The sequence below is a fragment of the Papaver somniferum genome, chromosome 2, assembly GCF_003573695.1.
Source record: "Papaver somniferum cultivar HN1 chromosome 2, ASM357369v1, whole genome shotgun sequence".
Lineage (NCBI taxonomy): Eukaryota > Viridiplantae > Streptophyta > Magnoliopsida > Ranunculales > Papaveraceae > Papaver > Papaver somniferum.
The window spans coordinates 34,032,995-34,050,330 of NC_039359.1; the positions used below are offsets into that span (position 1 = coordinate 34,032,995).

Genomic DNA, 17,336 nt, shown 5'->3' on the forward strand with positions numbered 1-17,336 from the left:
TATTATGAAAATATAGGATTCGATAAATGTATTAAACTAGTATTATATTGCGTATCTCATTCATAACAAGGAGAGAGATTAAATTTCAAATAAAACTTGTCAAAATTTTCAGATATTTTGTACTTCCTAACATGCTTCGCCGGAACATCTACTGACTTATTGAAATCTCTGCTAATATGCTGGCATTTCCAACTATTAAAACTGCTAAGATGAAACATAATATCCTCAACAATCCTTTGGTTCTACCAAGTTAAGCTTGTGTATACTTCGTTGATAGCAGCATCAACATTCTTTAATCTTTTCTCCACCAACGTTAGGCATTGTATTTGCAAGGTTATATCCCAACAAATTGCTTTCAAAATGCGTCACATTCAGCTTCCTCAATATTCAACTGTTTGTGTATATAGATGCGTCTAGAAGACTAGTGTGTACCTGCAAAATTTCTTATATTAAAGGATGCATCACAACTAATAACGAGATAAGGGATAGAAAAAAGTGTCTGTTTGATATTCTTTAAAAGAAGGTTTATCCAAATGAACATAATTTGTAATTACATAGTGAGATACATAGTGGTATATTTTCCTTATTGTTATAATTGGGTTTGGCTTAGTTTTATCAGGGACACTTTTGGACATATTTTTTCATATTTTCCAAAGTGCACAAGGTATCTGAATGACCTAGTCATTTTTTAAGAAGTTAATCATACTGAGACTCTGCAAAGCAACTTGTAAACCAAGATTGAATGGCATTGTGGCCCGCAATTAATCTTTTGCTACGAGGAATTGAAGTAAACACAACTCTGGTGAAAGAACACTCCATAAGAATATGCTCATGATTTGTTTCGTTGTCATGACCACATAAAGCACGTACATGCTGAAATTTCCCGTCCTATGTTATTGTTAATATCTCACTAGATAGTACATAGTCAGAAAAATATTTCAATTGGAAAAATATTTTATTCTAGGCATACTTTTGAGACCTCATAACTATTTCTAGACCTTCTCATGAATGTTGCTTTTATATTGGTTTTTGTTTCTAACCGTATCAGCTTGTTAAAATATGACTACACCATGAAAACTCAATTATTTGTCTAACTTCACACCAACCTATCCTCATAATTTCTTGGAATTCTTAATTTGAAGATTTTATCAGGAATTTCATTGTCAAAGCGAGTATTAACCACATAGATCTTCTAAGGATTTAATCCTACATTAATCGGTTGAGAAACCATAATATGGTGTTGGATGTCTGAATGAGTAGTTGGTTCTTGGAGTTGGAGGACTGAGCAAGTTTAGGACCAAATAAGAATCCCAAAATTTTATTTTTTAACCACTTGCTAACCAACTTCTAGACACTAAATATTTGATGAAATTCACATTCATGTGCAAGATTTTCCAGGTATCTTCCTTTTCACCGACTTTAAGGAGAATGGTATAAGGAAAATACTTAGACTGTAAGGCATTAGCCCATAGCTGATTTGAGTTATTTCACAATCTTTGATGTGTTTTTAGAAGAAGTGCATTACTAGAACAACCAAACCCCTCAAGCCTAATCTCTTATTTTGTTTGCTTCTGCAAAACTTATCCCAATAAGTAATATAAACGTCTTTAATTATCCTTTTCCCCGTCCCATCATAATTGTCTTTTTTTATTCCTTCAATGGTAGAATCTGGAATCTTAAAAAATGCTTATTTAACGTAAAGATATTTCAAATAGAATTTTCTAACCAATTTTGATCTTCCAGATTGATAAAACTAGGGCCGAGAAGATAATCCTGAATCTATTGGATCTACCCGGGCCCATCAACATTTTGACGGGTAACCAGTCCGCTACTTGGCAGGTTGGATGTTGATGGGTTTGTCCAAATCTGTCGACTAGAAGATCATACGCGAATGGACATGTTAAAATCCATTGGATACTTGATCCTCTTGTAAACATATTCTCTCATGTATATAACTACAAATATATCAGCAACTGAATGAGCATATATGAGTCTATCTCTAGTTTGTTCAAAGTTTTGTAAACAAATGACCTGATAAACTAAAGGGATTGGGGACCATAAAACTAAAAGTTTAAAATCAAATTAGGATACCGAAAAAAAATCACTATGACCCAGTGAAAGAAGAAGAAGATCTCTGCTAATCACCAAGAGCAGTACATATTGTTATCCCACAATACATATTGATCCAACAATACATATTGTACTGAAGGAAAAAGTGTATTATCCCACGATACATATTGATCCAGCAATACATATTGATATGTACTGAAGGAAAAAGTGTATCATCCCAAGGTACATATTGATTCAGCAAATACATATTGGTATGTACTAAAGGAAATTTTTTATGATCCCACAATACATAGTAATCCAACAGTACATATTAATATGTGCTTAATGAAAATATGTATCGAAAGCAAAAGTGTAAGGTCCAACAATACGTATCAATATGTATTGAACAAAAGTGTATAATCCCACTGTAGATATTGATATGTATTGTATGATTATAAGAAATGTAAAAAATAAATAAATCATGATTTTAAAAGAAAAAAAAGTAAATCAAATAAAATAACATCATGTCGATTAAAATCACGTTTTCCTCGTCTTCCAATATTGAGAATTAGATCCAAATGAAAAAGAAGAGTAAAGAGCATGAATCAAAACCCAAAAATTAGTGAATTTACATATCCTCCTCCTTCTTCTTCTTCGTGGATTTATTTGTGAATCTTCTTGATCTTCTTCTTCACTTGTTTCACTTATTTACCATCACTTAATATAGAACATACCTGGATTGGATGGATAGCTGATCATAGAGCACCAAAACGATCTTCAAACGAAAACCCTAAAAACACCAGCAAACAAGAAAAACAGATCCTAAATTTTGGAAGATATAGTTGATTGCAGTAGTTTCTCTGGTTTTTATTCATCTCCATCGTTAGAGCTTTCCACGTTAGAAAAGGAACTGAAAGCATTAAAATAAATCTGATTAGAAGGTGTTCAATGTATATCGTTGGAGAAAGGGTACTTCTGAAATTTTTTAAAAGTACATAATAGCATTCGCACATGCGTTGGACGAGCGAGTAAAAAATCTGGTCCAAAAACATGTTTTTGGACCAGCGAAGCAAAAGAAAATATGGGTGGACTATACACTAACGGGTTTCTCTCAACTGGATTAACCAGTAATTCCTAGTTCCGTATACTGAGCAACGGATGAAATCTTATCTGGCGGATTTAATCTCACTGGCGTCCAGTCTATTTAAATGTCGAGTTTTAAATGCCTATCCTCATCAAATTTGTATTCTACCAAGCATGTTTGCTTGCTGCGGATATTTATAAATTTTATGAGTGTAGGCTAGCGTTCATTGCAGCTGTGGAATGGTCTGGAAAAATTTATTATTGTTTCAAATAGGTTGTGTTAGTTTCGTTGGCCTTTCTTGGCTAGTTAGATTGGCATAATCTAAGCTTTGTGTATATTTTTGCTTTTTATTAATTATATTTATTGAGCGAGTAAGAAAAACAATTATTGGGTAGATTTGTTATCCGCGAATGGGTGATGGACGACCTTGATATGGGTGGATTGGTGGATTTAGAGATTTATTGGGGTTCAATTCTTGTGTTCAATTACTTATTTTTTTTTATCTCTTCCTTAATTTAGTTGCATATTGAGCAGCTTATGCAACAGATTCATTCTCCTGATATCTATCATCTCCAGCAAGATCTCTTCTCGCTATATAATGGTGACTTTACTTGTCTGAACTAGAAACAACAAGTTGGTTTGGTCAGTGGCTACTTAAGTTCGTGTTGATTAGAGCAATGCCAATTTACTTTTGCTCCGGAAGGCACTGTTTTGGAGTTTGGTTACACTGAGTGCGATTGTTTTGACTTAGATTTATACACTGCATTGTGTGATTCAACAACATACAATGAGATTAGTTGATTACACACTGTTATTGATGATTGATTTTTATTTTACAGTTTTTGATTCGGTTTTTGGTGCCCAAATTTTTGATTTCGATCTGGAAATAGTTTTTCGATTTTCTGGTTTGTGAACGACAACGACATGATTTTTCTGAAAGTAATTTTATGTATTCAAAACATTTTTGGACCCGTAATTAAATCAATTCTCCCATTGGACTATAGATTAACCCGGATCGGATTTGGTGGACTAAACATCAAATTTCTCTGGACGGAAATCTCTGCCGATATCGTAAGCCAAATTCCCTTTGTTGGTTGCATTTTATCATTCTTTGGTTTTCTCCGTTTTAAAAGTTAAAACCCATGCCAAGTTCAAAAGAATATTAGTCAACTAAAGTCAACTATTCCTCTTCATTTTTTATTTTTCTTTTACTGAACTTTTCGTTATAGCCTCTTGTTGGGGAAATCGTCAATACTCGGGAGAACTTTTTGTCTTAACAGTGGAGAAGAAAATACACTCGTAAATCTCCATTAACACATCTATCTCTCTATTCATCCCTCTCTACATGCCATAGTAAACACTACTAGAAATCAAGAAACCCTTATGCAATGTCCGCCTCATCTCAAAATCTCTTAACAAATCCACGTTCATCGCATCCTAATCACAATCTCTGCTTCTACTGCAAACACCACAAACCCAACATCCAAACCTCTACGGTGAGAATCCCAATTCTCAATCTTTCAATCGCACAAAAACAACGTTTTAGCAAAAACCCACTACCACATTTCAAATTTGAAAGACCCCCGAGTTCTTTAGCCTCAAATTGGCCAATCAGAGCTTATAATGATTCAGAAGTGTTTTCCCCAAAACAGGAAAGTTTCAATTTTGATGTTATTCTTTCAATTGCTGAAGTATTATGTTTAATTCCATCAGCAATTCTTTCAATTGGATTTGCTATAAACTGGGGGTACTCCAAGAAATCATTACAAGAGTTAGTAGTGAATAATAAGGTTTTTGTATGGCAATTTGGTTTGTTAATTGGTGCTGTTTTTATTGGTACTTTGATTCGTAGAAGACAATGGAGTAGAATTGTTACTGATTCTGTTAAATCCAGAATTGGTCCAAGTTTTAATCTCCTTGAAAGAATTGAGAAATTAGAAGAGGATTTAAAGAGCTCTGCTACTATTATCAGGGTTTTATCAAGGCAACTTGAGAAATTGGGAATTAGGTTTAGGGTTACTAGGAAAGCTCTTAAAGAACCTATCTCTGAGGTAATTGCTCACTTTGACCTAGTCAACATTAAAGTCGACTTGCTTTTCGAGCATGTTGCTTGTCTATATAGGATGTCTCACTCAAGTCTAACAGCTAAATGTTTATGAATTTTTGTAGGCGGCAGCTCTTGCACAGAAGAACTCAGAGGCTACTAGAGAGCTGGCAGCGCATGAAGATCATCTTGAGAAAGAACTTGGTGAAATTCAGAAGGTCTTGTTGGCAATGCAGGTTAGTCTACATTAACCATTGATTGTGCAATTTCTGAAATGGATACTGAAAACATAGGATAGAACTGCAGTCGTAGACTCGTAGGTTTGGTTAACCTTTTTCTAAAAGATGCTGAAACAATTAAAGTAGCATGGATTTTATGTGTTCGTAAATAAAAGGTTGACATTGCATCCAACAGTTTTCCTGCTAGTGTCCAACGAGTGTTCATTGATCTTCTTCTTTTTTTCATTTGGGATATACCTGCGGAAGAAACATCAGTTGGTTCTACATCAACGCTATAATCTGGTTTTTGTTTAATTCTGAACTCAAAGAGTTAATTTATTGAGCTTGTCGTATTTCAAGATAAATTCGCACTGCTTCGAACATATTCCAGCCTTTCTGTAGGAAATAAAATTTGGTCAAGTGAGCAAAATACGGGAACTATGAATTTCACAACACTAACTATACACTCATTCGACTTATAAAATTCTTTCTCACACTATGTACATGAGTTACGTCACTCTTAGCTTCTCTATTTGATTGTTCAAATGGAACTACCTGATGGCTGGAGGATTCTTGGAAACAAAGTAAACTCTAGCTTTAGAAATCAATACGTCTAGATTATATAAATGCAGTTAGATAAATATCACTAGAGTCGAACTTTGTGCACCCTGTTTTAACCAGGGTCATACTCGATACCATTTCACCAGTTCACATTTATAATGTATTTCCTGTTTCCTTCACAAAATTCACCAGTTAGACTGGATAAGTTTATCTATGGAAATACCAGATTTTCAGACTTCTCTAAGAAGTGGATGGTGGACTTGCAACAGTTACTGCATCAAGGCTATTTTAATTGTAAATGCGAGCCCTAGAAGTTCTTGGTTGAGTTTTGTAAATGCGCATTTGGTAATATTAAATGGTTCTTTTTAGCAGGAATCAAGAGCACTTGTATCTTACATTTAGTGGATTTAATGTGTCAGGTATTGGTTGTTGATAAATTTAATGGCCATATTGCATGCACATGTAGTTTATTATTGAAAAAGAGATTGACATACATGATAGCTGAATTCTAGAACTACGGATTACCTGATTCTTTAATCAAGCTTCAGAACTGCCCACCAACTGTCTGATCCTTCATTTTTTTTTGCATCAAAATATCTGTAGAATGTAAAAAATTCACTTTTACTCGGTCATGTGACCAAGCTGCTATCGAAGTCTATATATTTGCCTGACCACTTAAAAGTGCTTCTTTAATAGGAACAGCAACAAAAACAGTTAGAGCTGATTCTGGCTATAATGAACGCTGGGAAGCCAAGGGAAATGAAGCGTGAGTTTCTTTCAGAAGAAGATACAAGAGAGAAAGTAAATTCAGAGAAAAGGGAGTCAAAACAGATGAAAACCCAAATGAAAATTGATAAGCACGACATTGAAAGAGTTTAGCTAGGGGTTTCTGAATTGCAGAATTTCAGATGGACTGAGTCTGTGACATGGTCGAGCAACAACGTCCTGTTCATTTGCACTTAACGATTTTTGAGGTCTTTATCTGTGAAGTTACCTAAAATCCGCATTCAATCTGAACAAAGAATTTGTGCCGTGGCTGTTTCTTACTGGATAGGAGTTCCTTGTGGATATATTCATTGGCGAGAGGTCACACAACGGGTACAACAGTGGCTGCTCCAGGATGAATATTTTGGTTTTGTTGTCAGTTTTTGCCCTAAATTTTATTAGGTGTCTTATCGTTCATGTATTTCAGCTTGTACTTCTCTTATTTCCTTGATCCATTTTTTTTCTTTCCCTGAACCATACTTTCTTAAAGAAATTTCAGAAGGATGGGTATGTAACTATGTAGCATGCAATAAAGACGGTAGACATAAAGATTAAAAAGGTTACAGTTCAGGAAATGATGGCCCTGTCAGGTTCTACTGCTGGTTGGAACTTCAATTTCAATTTTTGTAGGAATCTGAGAGCTAATGAAGCTGGAGAGATGGTTCATTTTGTAAGAATGCTCAGTTCTCGTATCCGTTTACACTGAGGTTATTAGAAGTATTTGGAACTATTTCTTATCAAGTTTCGGTGTTTCAATACAGTGTTAGGAACACTTTGTGGAATTTCAAAAAATGTACTGGTTAATTTAGTCACAACTCACAAAACAATCTAAAATAAGTAAATACAGGTCCCACCGAGAATTGAACTCGGGTTACTAGATTCAGAGTCTAATGTCCTAACCGCTAGACCATGGGACCAGTGTTATGCCAAAATAGATACCCCGTTTCTCAGTTCTTCCAATTTCCAAACAAGAAGGAGAAGTCCTTGAAGCTTTGTGCTGTTTTTAAAGTAATTCACGTACCAGCTCTGAAATCAGATATAGAAACATCAAAAAAAAAAAAAAAAAAAAAAAAAAAAGGCACTGCACTTTTCATCAATACGACTTATTAAAGTCTGCGGGCATCCAACTCAAAACCAATTGGCAATGAGTGGAGAGGCCCTAATAAAATTATAAACTGCAGGATCTTAAATAGTCCAATCATGTGGGACTAATAATCTCAACATGCCACTCACGTGTAGTCTCGGCGGGTCTTACAAACACGTGGAAAATTAAATCGGGTGACGCGGAATAAAGGTGCGGTCAACTGACTGGACACAAATAGCCTGCTTTGATACCATATTAAAGTCTGCGGGCATCCAACTCAAAATCAATTGGCAATGCGTGGAGAGGCCCTAATAAATTATAAATTGCAGGATCTTAAATAGTCCAATCATGTGGGACTAATAATCTCAACATTACAAGGGGCATTCTCTGTAGTAGCAGAAATCCTAATGTTCATGGACACAAGGGAGATCAAGCTTTACTGGTATTCTAATTATGTATCACTAGGTAAATGCAATAAAACCTTATGAATCTTTTTTTATGAATACCATGGGCAAAGTGATTTTCCTAGTGTACTACAATCACGTATCAATGGCGGTCTTAGGTCAGAACTCAAATTTTTAGCTGCGGGATCAGCAGACTTATCCCGAGAACCTCATCTTATGACTTTTGCTAAAATAGTAAAAAAAAAAAAAAAAAAGCAGAGAGACAACGTGAACATCTAAAAATGTAGTCATTTTCTGATTCATTGACCCCTTCAATAACAATTCATCTATGATAACCATAAAGGCATAAACCAAACAATACAACACAAGGGGGACAAAATAAGGGTGTTGTTGCTATTTCAATTGAGACAAGTGTAAATGAGGAATGTGTATATCTTTGGGAAAAGAGCACAATCTAGTGGTTGATTCCAAGGCGGCAAATAGGGTTTCTCTTGATAAGCGCAAGATCCACCTGTTTCCTCACACAAATAAATAAATGATAAGAATCCCAAATTTTTTTTTTGTATAATCTGATACTACTTGTCATAATTGGGAAGAAGCTTGAGCCGAAGTTCTGTACCTTGGGTCCAAAGAGATCACGAATGTTATCAATTCCATACAAAATCATGGTCGGTCTGTCCAGAAATAAAAACCAAAAACAACGTCAAACTTGATGCTGAAGGAGAATGGTTATCGAGAACTAAAAACTAAAATTAGGATACTTAGGGCCTGTTTGGTACCATTTTCAAAAACAGTTTTCAAAAATAGTTTTATGTTGTTTTTAAAACAGACCCCTTTTCATTGTTTTCATTTTCTAGAAGTTGTTTGGTGCGATTGCTTTTAAAAACATATTTTTTAAAATTAGATATAAGTTAAAACTAACAACTCAAATACATCTACCCAACAGATTCCAGGCTTCACAGCCTTCACTCCATTTTCCATCTTCTCTCGTGTCCGAGTTCTCTATACAGCGTCAACAGCTCATACAAATGATCCCCAGTTGTCCAAGCTCCCCACCCCATACGACCTCCGCCCACTGCCAGTTGGAGAGTAAACCCATGTTCTTCCTTTCTTCGCTGCAGTTGATGGCAGCACTGCAGTTGTTGATCCCTTTCTTTGCTGCTTCATTTCATATAACATCCACATCTAGATTCACATTCTATTTGACTGAACCTCAGTTCACTGCAGATTTAGAATCCACCCACGTCTGCAAATAGTTTATCTCCACTGCAAAGAGCTGCTTCCGTTAAAATCAATTCAGTACAGAACCCATCTTCCATTATCTGGACCTCTCTCAGCCACCACCACTGGTTGCACAAACTCATACTAATTAGAACTGCTGAGAACTCCTCAATAGCTGCCAACATCAACGGCAGTGAGCTCTTCATTTCCTGCTACTTTTCTATTAGCATTTCCATCAACAGATAGACCCATAGAAACCCAATCATTCACGCAGTTGTACCCTTCCTTCTTATTTCTTCTTTCAGGCAATTCTGCGAGCAACTGCAGCGCAATTTCAATGCATCCAGAGGCATCCTTCAGCTGGTTGTATGAGGCGCCTCCTATATCTTGTTTGACCTGCAATTTCGAGATTTAGCACTACCAGCAGTCCCATACAAACCCAAACTCTCAAGCATTTGCAGTTTAAGCTGGCATTACCACCAGACCACCGTTAATCAAACAGTTCGGCCAAGTTCAACCTGTTGGAACCTAACTTCACCGCTGCCAATTCAATCTCAATACAAGACCATTCACGACAATTGATGTATCGACTTCTCTGTAGCTGCAAAATCACATCGAGTGAAAACCCATTTCAACATACATCTGATCTTCATAATCTCGCACATCCATCACCTACTTTACGGCTTCAACATTGCCTCTCCTTTGGGTTTCTTCTCTGTTCGTTTTTGAAGGAAAAATGAAAAAAAAGAACCAAGAAAAAAAAAGAGAAAACAGAGAAAACAATAATTTGTTGTTTTCACTTTTTTGTTTTCAGAAACAGAAAACAGATAGAAAACATTTTCTGAAAATGTCCCTACCAAACGCGTTTTCTCCTGTTTTTTGTTTTCTCTGTTTTTGAAAACAGAAAACTGTTTTTGAAAACTATACCAAACAGGCTCTTATTTGTTTTACTATTTCTCATCTCAACTAGAAAACACAGTACTCTTTTCTTTGGTAAATTCTCGGAGCACATATTTTCCAAAATTTACTTATGTTGAAAAAAAAAAGGTGGCAGGACTTATTTACCTCTAGAGGGAAAGGCCCCATGCTATACATGTAACATCCTCAGGGAGCCCCATAGGACGCAACATCTCAGGCCTGAACATACCAGAATTTCCAACCTCTACCCATTTCTTGAAGCCTTCGTAATAGCTGATTATATAAAACCATATAAAATCATACTGAATGAACACCATTTTCCAATCCGTAAATATAACCTACTTTCGGGCATGTAAGTAGAGATGAACGAAAAAGAAACACGTCAACGGAAAACAGAAAAATTGATGAGAAGGATAGATTGAAACCTATAAATTTCCATACTGGGTTCAGTATAGGGATTGTAAGTGGGTTTGAAACGAAGATTTTTCATACCTGAAAAAGATAAAACGGGAGACTCAATTTATGTCAGTTACCTACAGATATTGATAATTAAAAACTAAGAAAAGAAAGGGAAAAAAACACACAAGAGGTTCAAGTGGATAGAACCACGCATTACCCAGCCTCTCAAAGAAGTCGCGCAAGACTCCCATCAAATCACCAAGAGTGAGTCCTCGATCACATGCCACACCTAGACCAGAGAAAAGAATTGAAGTGGGTCTTTGCTTACAATACTTGATTACGGGGTAACCAATTGAAATACAATACTCTGTATGGAATAAAACTTTTCTTTGCTTTGACACTTTGCATAATAGTTCCATCACGTCATATACAAAATGCAAATGTAATACACCGGAAACACCGAAATAGATATATACCTTCAATCTGATGGAACTCTGCAAGATGGGTTCGATCAACAGCTTCATTTCGGAAGACACGATCAATAGAAAAGTACCGCTTTGGGGTAAAAGGTCCCTGCTTTCATCAAAACCAAAGTAATAAATGAGGGGCGATGATGTGGTAAAGCCTAAGTTACGACAAAACAGTTTCCAGGAGTGCAAAACCAACAAAAACTTGTCTCAAATGAGTGTCTAGAAACAAAAATCTACGGAAAAGTTCAAACCAGGAAATTATAGACAGCTAAGATCTATATATCAAATGTGCTTCAATATTTCAAAAAATTACTTGTGCAAGCTGGTACAGCATTCTTGCAGAAACAGCAGTTGTGTGTGTCCGGAGTACATTTTTATTTGCTTCCTCTCGCTTCCAATCATATCCGTATCTACAGGGAGAAAAAACTCCTATGAGCAAACTACAAATCTAAAACTGGAAGAAGAATACGAATATACATACCCTTTGGATCCATAACCCCCAGATTCATGAATACTTTTCACCTTCTCAACATAATCTTCCGGGAGACTGTGTAGCAGATGGCTTTGCAAAATCAAACAGAATTGATTAAATGATTAGCAAGCTTCCAATGGTGGAGAGTGTATAATGTCTTTAGTATTTCGAGAATCGATGATATGGGATTATATGAAAGCAATGTTATATGAGGCCAAAAAAACAAAAACAAATTGCAAGCGAAATTTTTTATTATAGGGGGAATATAATGATGTGGAAAACAAGACAGGGATTCTCTACAATGACACTGTATACCAATTGAAAATTTGTATAAATAGAACAATAAAAAGAGTGAAAAAAGAAGAAATTTCAGGAAGTTCACATTATGGAACCCCCGCTTTCTTTTTCTTTGTGCATTATTTAAAGTTCGTTTGACTAACCGTTAAGAAAGAAGGTATCATGTGAATCACGAGCAGGATGCTGCTGCGGTTGGAAAAGTGAGTCGAAATTCCAAAAGCTGTGACAGTCAATAGAAAAGCACATTAAGAATGCAATCACCCCGAATACATGAAGGCATGGTGAATGGGAAATGAAAGAAATTAGTTACCCGCTCTCAACATAATTGTTTGTAGGCATTTCCTCAAACCTGCAGAAAATAGCCAATGTCAACATCCAACAGCAAATGCAAACTTCACCAGGAGATACTGTATACATTGATTTTAAAATGATCATGCTTACCCCATTTCAATGAAGATATTTCGGAATTGCTCCCGCACCTGAAACACAGAGATAGCTCAAATGCATAATATATCTGAAAAGCTCATGATAAATATGTGAGAAAACGATGCTTAATACGCATATTAGCTATTCAAGTAAGTAGTCAAGCAAGGAGCACCGTAAAGCAGAATATGATAAAGAAGCATAAACAATAGTTTTGGCAGTCAGTAAAGTCTACTACACCTCCACCCATCCCAGCACAGGAATGCCTACTCCACACTTTTAGGTTCAACAAACATGAACTCTCGCAGACACTAAATGAGAAAGCTGAACTCTCACCTTCAGTAAAGGGTGAAGGTGTCCACTGTCTAGAGTCACTTTGGCATTGACGTTATACTCCTTAAACTCCAGATTCTCCCAGTCTCCTCTTTAAACCACAAGCAATTAAATAAAACAGTCAGCGTGACAAAACAGTATAAAATTAAGGTGCTAATTTTGCTTTCTTTCTTCTCGGTGGTATAAGTGAAGTTAAAGCTATGCTATGCAAGCCTAAGCCATCCTTTGGGTTTTGCATTGCTTGGACAGTCATGTTGGAGATTTTATTTCCCCTGACTAGTATTACAGTTCTGGGAGAGAAAAAAACGGTACTTGCAAAGTATGTTCACTCAGATCTTAAAATTTGTTGAAGTAATAATATTCACAGCAATATAATCAGCATCGGTAACAAAATCCTAACACAGTTCTAGCTAATCAACCCAAAATTTTGTAAGAAACAAGAAAGAATACCTCTGAAGATATTCGCGAGTTAAATCTGTCACAAGTTTTTTTCGTTCGAGAGCAAACTGAGGTCCTTTGCTTACGGCGTACCCAGCCCATATCCTTCGGGGAAAGATGAAACAAAAAGATTAGTACGAGGAGCATACAACATATGCAATATGCACAGGCCTATTTCCTTAACAAGATCAACCAAGATTCAAGACCAGCACTGGGCTACATAATCCACCAGAATGTTCAGGCAAAACCATAGATGAAAGAACTAATGAGACGAAAAAAAAGGTAACAGAGATGAGGTGATAATTACTTTAATGTAATCAGCTTCCTCTTTTTCAGATTTGTAATATCAGCTTTTTTAACATCCTGCACGATAATTGTGTAATTAGAAAAGAACTGTTATAAACAAAGTTAAGTAAAATACAAACTTGTAATACAAGTACATGTGTACCATTTGCTGCTTAGAGAAGATCTAGTGCACAAATGAAACTGAAGGAAGGAAATATGCAAACAAGTCTGTACAACAGATAATATTCAATGACCACAAAAACATACCTGGCCCGTTTTGATTTTTAGAAGCAATTCTTTGAGTTCATCAGTCACATCTTCAGCCTATATCCAGAAAACGAACATGAGCAGTAGCCTTTCGTAACTATTTAATCAATCAAGTAAAGCATAGCAAGTGAAATACATTCATTCATATACAGAGCACACGTGAGAAACCATTAATGTGCGCATAAACCCCTAATTCTTTACACAGAATGAGGATTTTGATTCAGCAGTACGTTATACAACTAGACTAATAACATGTAAATGGCACGGAAAATGATCTAAAGTGGAAAACACTTCCCTTCAACAAATTGTAAAGCAATTTGTGGTTTGTTGAACTAAAATCAGTTTGTTAGATGATATAGTACCTAACACTCCATAAGATATCAGACCCAGAAAGTGAGAGTTAAAAAAATGTGTTCATACAATGAGTAGCATTTAATTGTTTTACCTATATAACTAAGTATCTTCTCTAATCTTAGTGAACTATAACAACTGCAGGTTTTAAAACACCGAACACTGTAAGATGTTCATAGGACTGATAAAAAATACCATTCAAATAGATAATAAAAGGATTAATATATACTATATATTAATACTACCACCATATTTTTTGCTACATCAACAGAAAACTAAAATCAAGCAAGCACCAGTTTGGAGATCTCAATTCCATGGATTCTTCCATAGTCCGAAAAGATGCTAAGACCTTAACTCTTAATAAGTCCTCCAAATACCACAACAAAGGCCAAACAACAACAACTATATCCCCGAAAATACATCAACAATAGACTCGGTTTATTATGTCAACAGGTCAACTTCACCAACAAAATGTTACTAACAACCAATTTCTTCAGTATTGCCTAATTAACCAAACCACAAACATACGAATCCCGTGAGTTCAAAACTGAGATTACCTTTCTTAACACCTTCTCCTTCCCGATTTCGAGCCATTTGTTTTTTATGGCAGCTGAACTACCGATTTTGAACAACTCAGGACCACATTTTTTTCTACATTTACAAAGCCCAATATCAGTTACAAAACTAAACAGCACATCTAGTATGAATTCACAAATACTAACCCAAGTAATCAATTTTCTCCAGAAATACAGAAAAGAAGTGGTGGTGAAAAAAATCAAACCTTAAGTTCTACTAGAAGGGAAATTCCTTCTGGACCTGGTGGTACAGCAAAGAAGATTTGAACTTCAGGTGAACCTAATTCACAATATGATTCAGCTTCTTCAGTGAGAACCCAATTCTCCTTCTTAATTTCCTGTTTGGTAACAATCAAATCCAACAAAACAAAAACCATTATTACTGAAAACAGCTGAACATTACATAAAAAAATCAGTGTCTGTAAGAATTGAAGAAGCAAGTACCTCAGCAAAAACAAGTTCGGAACCATGAAGACTCCTGATGGTGTTAACGATCTCCGTATGATCTATCCAACAGATGTTGAGAACACTCCAGAATCTTCGATTTTTCCATTAGACAGGCCGGCCAAGTTTGCACCGCTAAGTAGAATCTGATCCAACGGTCATAAATCTCCCCCTATAAGTACAATGTTCCTCTATCATTTTAACTCACACCTTCTCTTCTCTGCTCTTCACATTTGTTAATCTAAAACAAATTTCATCATCTAACTCTTTCATTCATTCGTATTGTATAATTTCTTTAATATGTCTTAATCTAATACTCAATCTAAACAACAAAAGAAGAAGATTAGGGGTCCAAAATTTACCGTGGCCGAAGATGAAAGCATTTGCAGAAACTATGTGTTCTTTACACAAGATAGTAAAGATGGTGCCAGTCAACAATCTACCAAGTTGTGGGATAACATATTTGCTAACTTTCGTCAAGAAACTATGAACATCAACGAGCGTGATGCAAATGGATTGTCCGGTCGCTTTGTTACAATCAACGCCCAAGTTGCCTTGTATGTCGCTGCTCTAATGCAAGTTGCTCGTGGTCGAGAGAGCGGCTTGTCGATGTTGTTGTCGAACGAAAGTGCCGAACTGATTGGCACCATAAACATGGGACAAATTTTGCTTATGAAAGTTGTTATCATATTTTGAAAGTGTTGCCTAAATATAATCCAGAAGTGTTAGCAAACATGCAGAATATAACTGCAAATTCACCATACACTTCTTCACCTTCAACGCCAGTTTCACAACCATCTCAATCATCTCACCCCCCTCCCCTTCAGATAATCCATTTTCTTCACCAGAAACAACAATTCCAACTTGAATGTCAATACTGCAATTAAGAGAAAATTATTAGGAAGAAATCATGCAAGAGCAGCGAGAAAAGCTGCCCAAGAAGGAGAAGCAAGTGAAGGAGGTAGTAGTACTATGGAAACTTTGATAGAGCATCAGAAGACCGTCGAAAAACAAAGAGTTGTAGACCGCAAGTTCTTGACTAAGGAGATGAAAAAACATCGACTAACTCAAGAAAAATTTGTTTCAGACTATGACAAGAATAAGATTCTAAATGCAGACACCGAAAAAATGAATCCCATACAATTGATGGTATGGGAGATGGAGATGAACAGGTTAACATGGGAATTGGAAGAAAAAAGAAACAAGAGAAACATGGAAAAACAATTTGGGGTTCAAGCTGAAGATGAGGATGATGAAGTAGTGCCACTTAATTAATTAATGTATCAGCTTTAATTTTAATGAATATGTAGTAGTTTGGTTATGGTGAATGAAATTGTTCTGGTTTTTTCATTACAAATTGTTCTACTTTTTTCATTACATTAAAACTTAAACTATTTTTTTTGCATTACATTAAAACTTAAACTTGACAACATCCATGAAAACATTATCAAGCCTGACATCCCATAAATTAAAAACTCCTTAAGAATTTGGTAATGCGCTTCGTATTCGAAATCTTTTCGTTTCCATCTTCGCCACTCGTATCGAGTTCGTATTCCCAATTCAGCATTGGTCTTACCTCTAAGACGGTATCGAGTGACAATCCTTTTCATAGCTATACAATCCACAAGATCTTTTTTGATAGTCATGAATCGACAAAACAAAGCAGCACGATCCCGGTTATGAGGATTACCCGTCTCTGTGCAGAAGGCATCATGAATTTTACCCAAATAACTCATAGTAGGTAAACCGTTCATCCGTCGTTCTTCACCTCTCTTCGGGTAGTATATTACGTAGTTTCTACAAAGAGATAAATCTTCATCTTCAGTGAATCTAGGATCATCCATAATTTAACCATAAAGTAGAGAAGTTTTTGTAGAGAAATGATGTGTGAGTTTGAGACGGATGAAGTGAAGGATTTATAAGGAATGCTAGCGGTTGAGTGTAGACCGGTAGCGATTCAGTCTAGACGGCTACTTTTAATGACCGTTAAAAAATTTAAACTTAAAACAACTACAACTAAACAATTTTAAAAAATTAAAAATAAATAACAAATGAAATAATAATAATAAAAAACAAACAAATGAAACAACACTACTCAATTCGTCCCCCATCTCTTCCAAACTCAGCCCACAGATTCGCTCTGAGATCTTCCCTTAACCTGTTATAGAAAGTTCTGTTCTCAATATGACTGGTCATTTGCTCATATTTCCTTGCAGGTAATCCTCTAGCTGGTA

General features: G+C 35.8%; 1 protein-coding gene, 1 non-coding gene and 1 pseudogene across 2 annotated transcripts; 1 reads left to right on the forward strand and 2 right to left on the reverse strand.

Annotated features, from left to right (window-relative positions):
* The first annotated feature begins 4,385 nt into the window (after positions 1 to 4,385).
* LOC113347330 lies at positions 4,386 to 7,296 on the forward strand. Its single transcript, XM_026590968.1, has 3 exons — positions 4,386 to 5,184; positions 5,303 to 5,413; positions 6,653 to 7,296. The coding sequence occupies exons 1-3, from the start codon at positions 4,522 to 4,524 to the stop codon at positions 6,833 to 6,835; spliced, it is 957 nt and encodes a 318-aa protein (XP_026446753.1). The 5' UTR covers positions 4,386 to 4,521; the 3' UTR covers positions 6,836 to 7,296.
* Positions 7,297 to 7,566: 270 nt separating this feature from the next.
* TRNAQ-CUG lies at positions 7,567 to 7,638 on the reverse strand. Its single transcript has one exon. It is a non-coding gene; the product is annotated as a tRNA-Gln (tRNA).
* An 842-nt stretch (positions 7,639 to 8,480) lies between these two features.
* LOC113350833 lies at positions 8,481 to 16,946 on the reverse strand (annotated as a pseudogene).
* Positions 16,947 to 17,336: the final 390 nt, after the last annotated feature.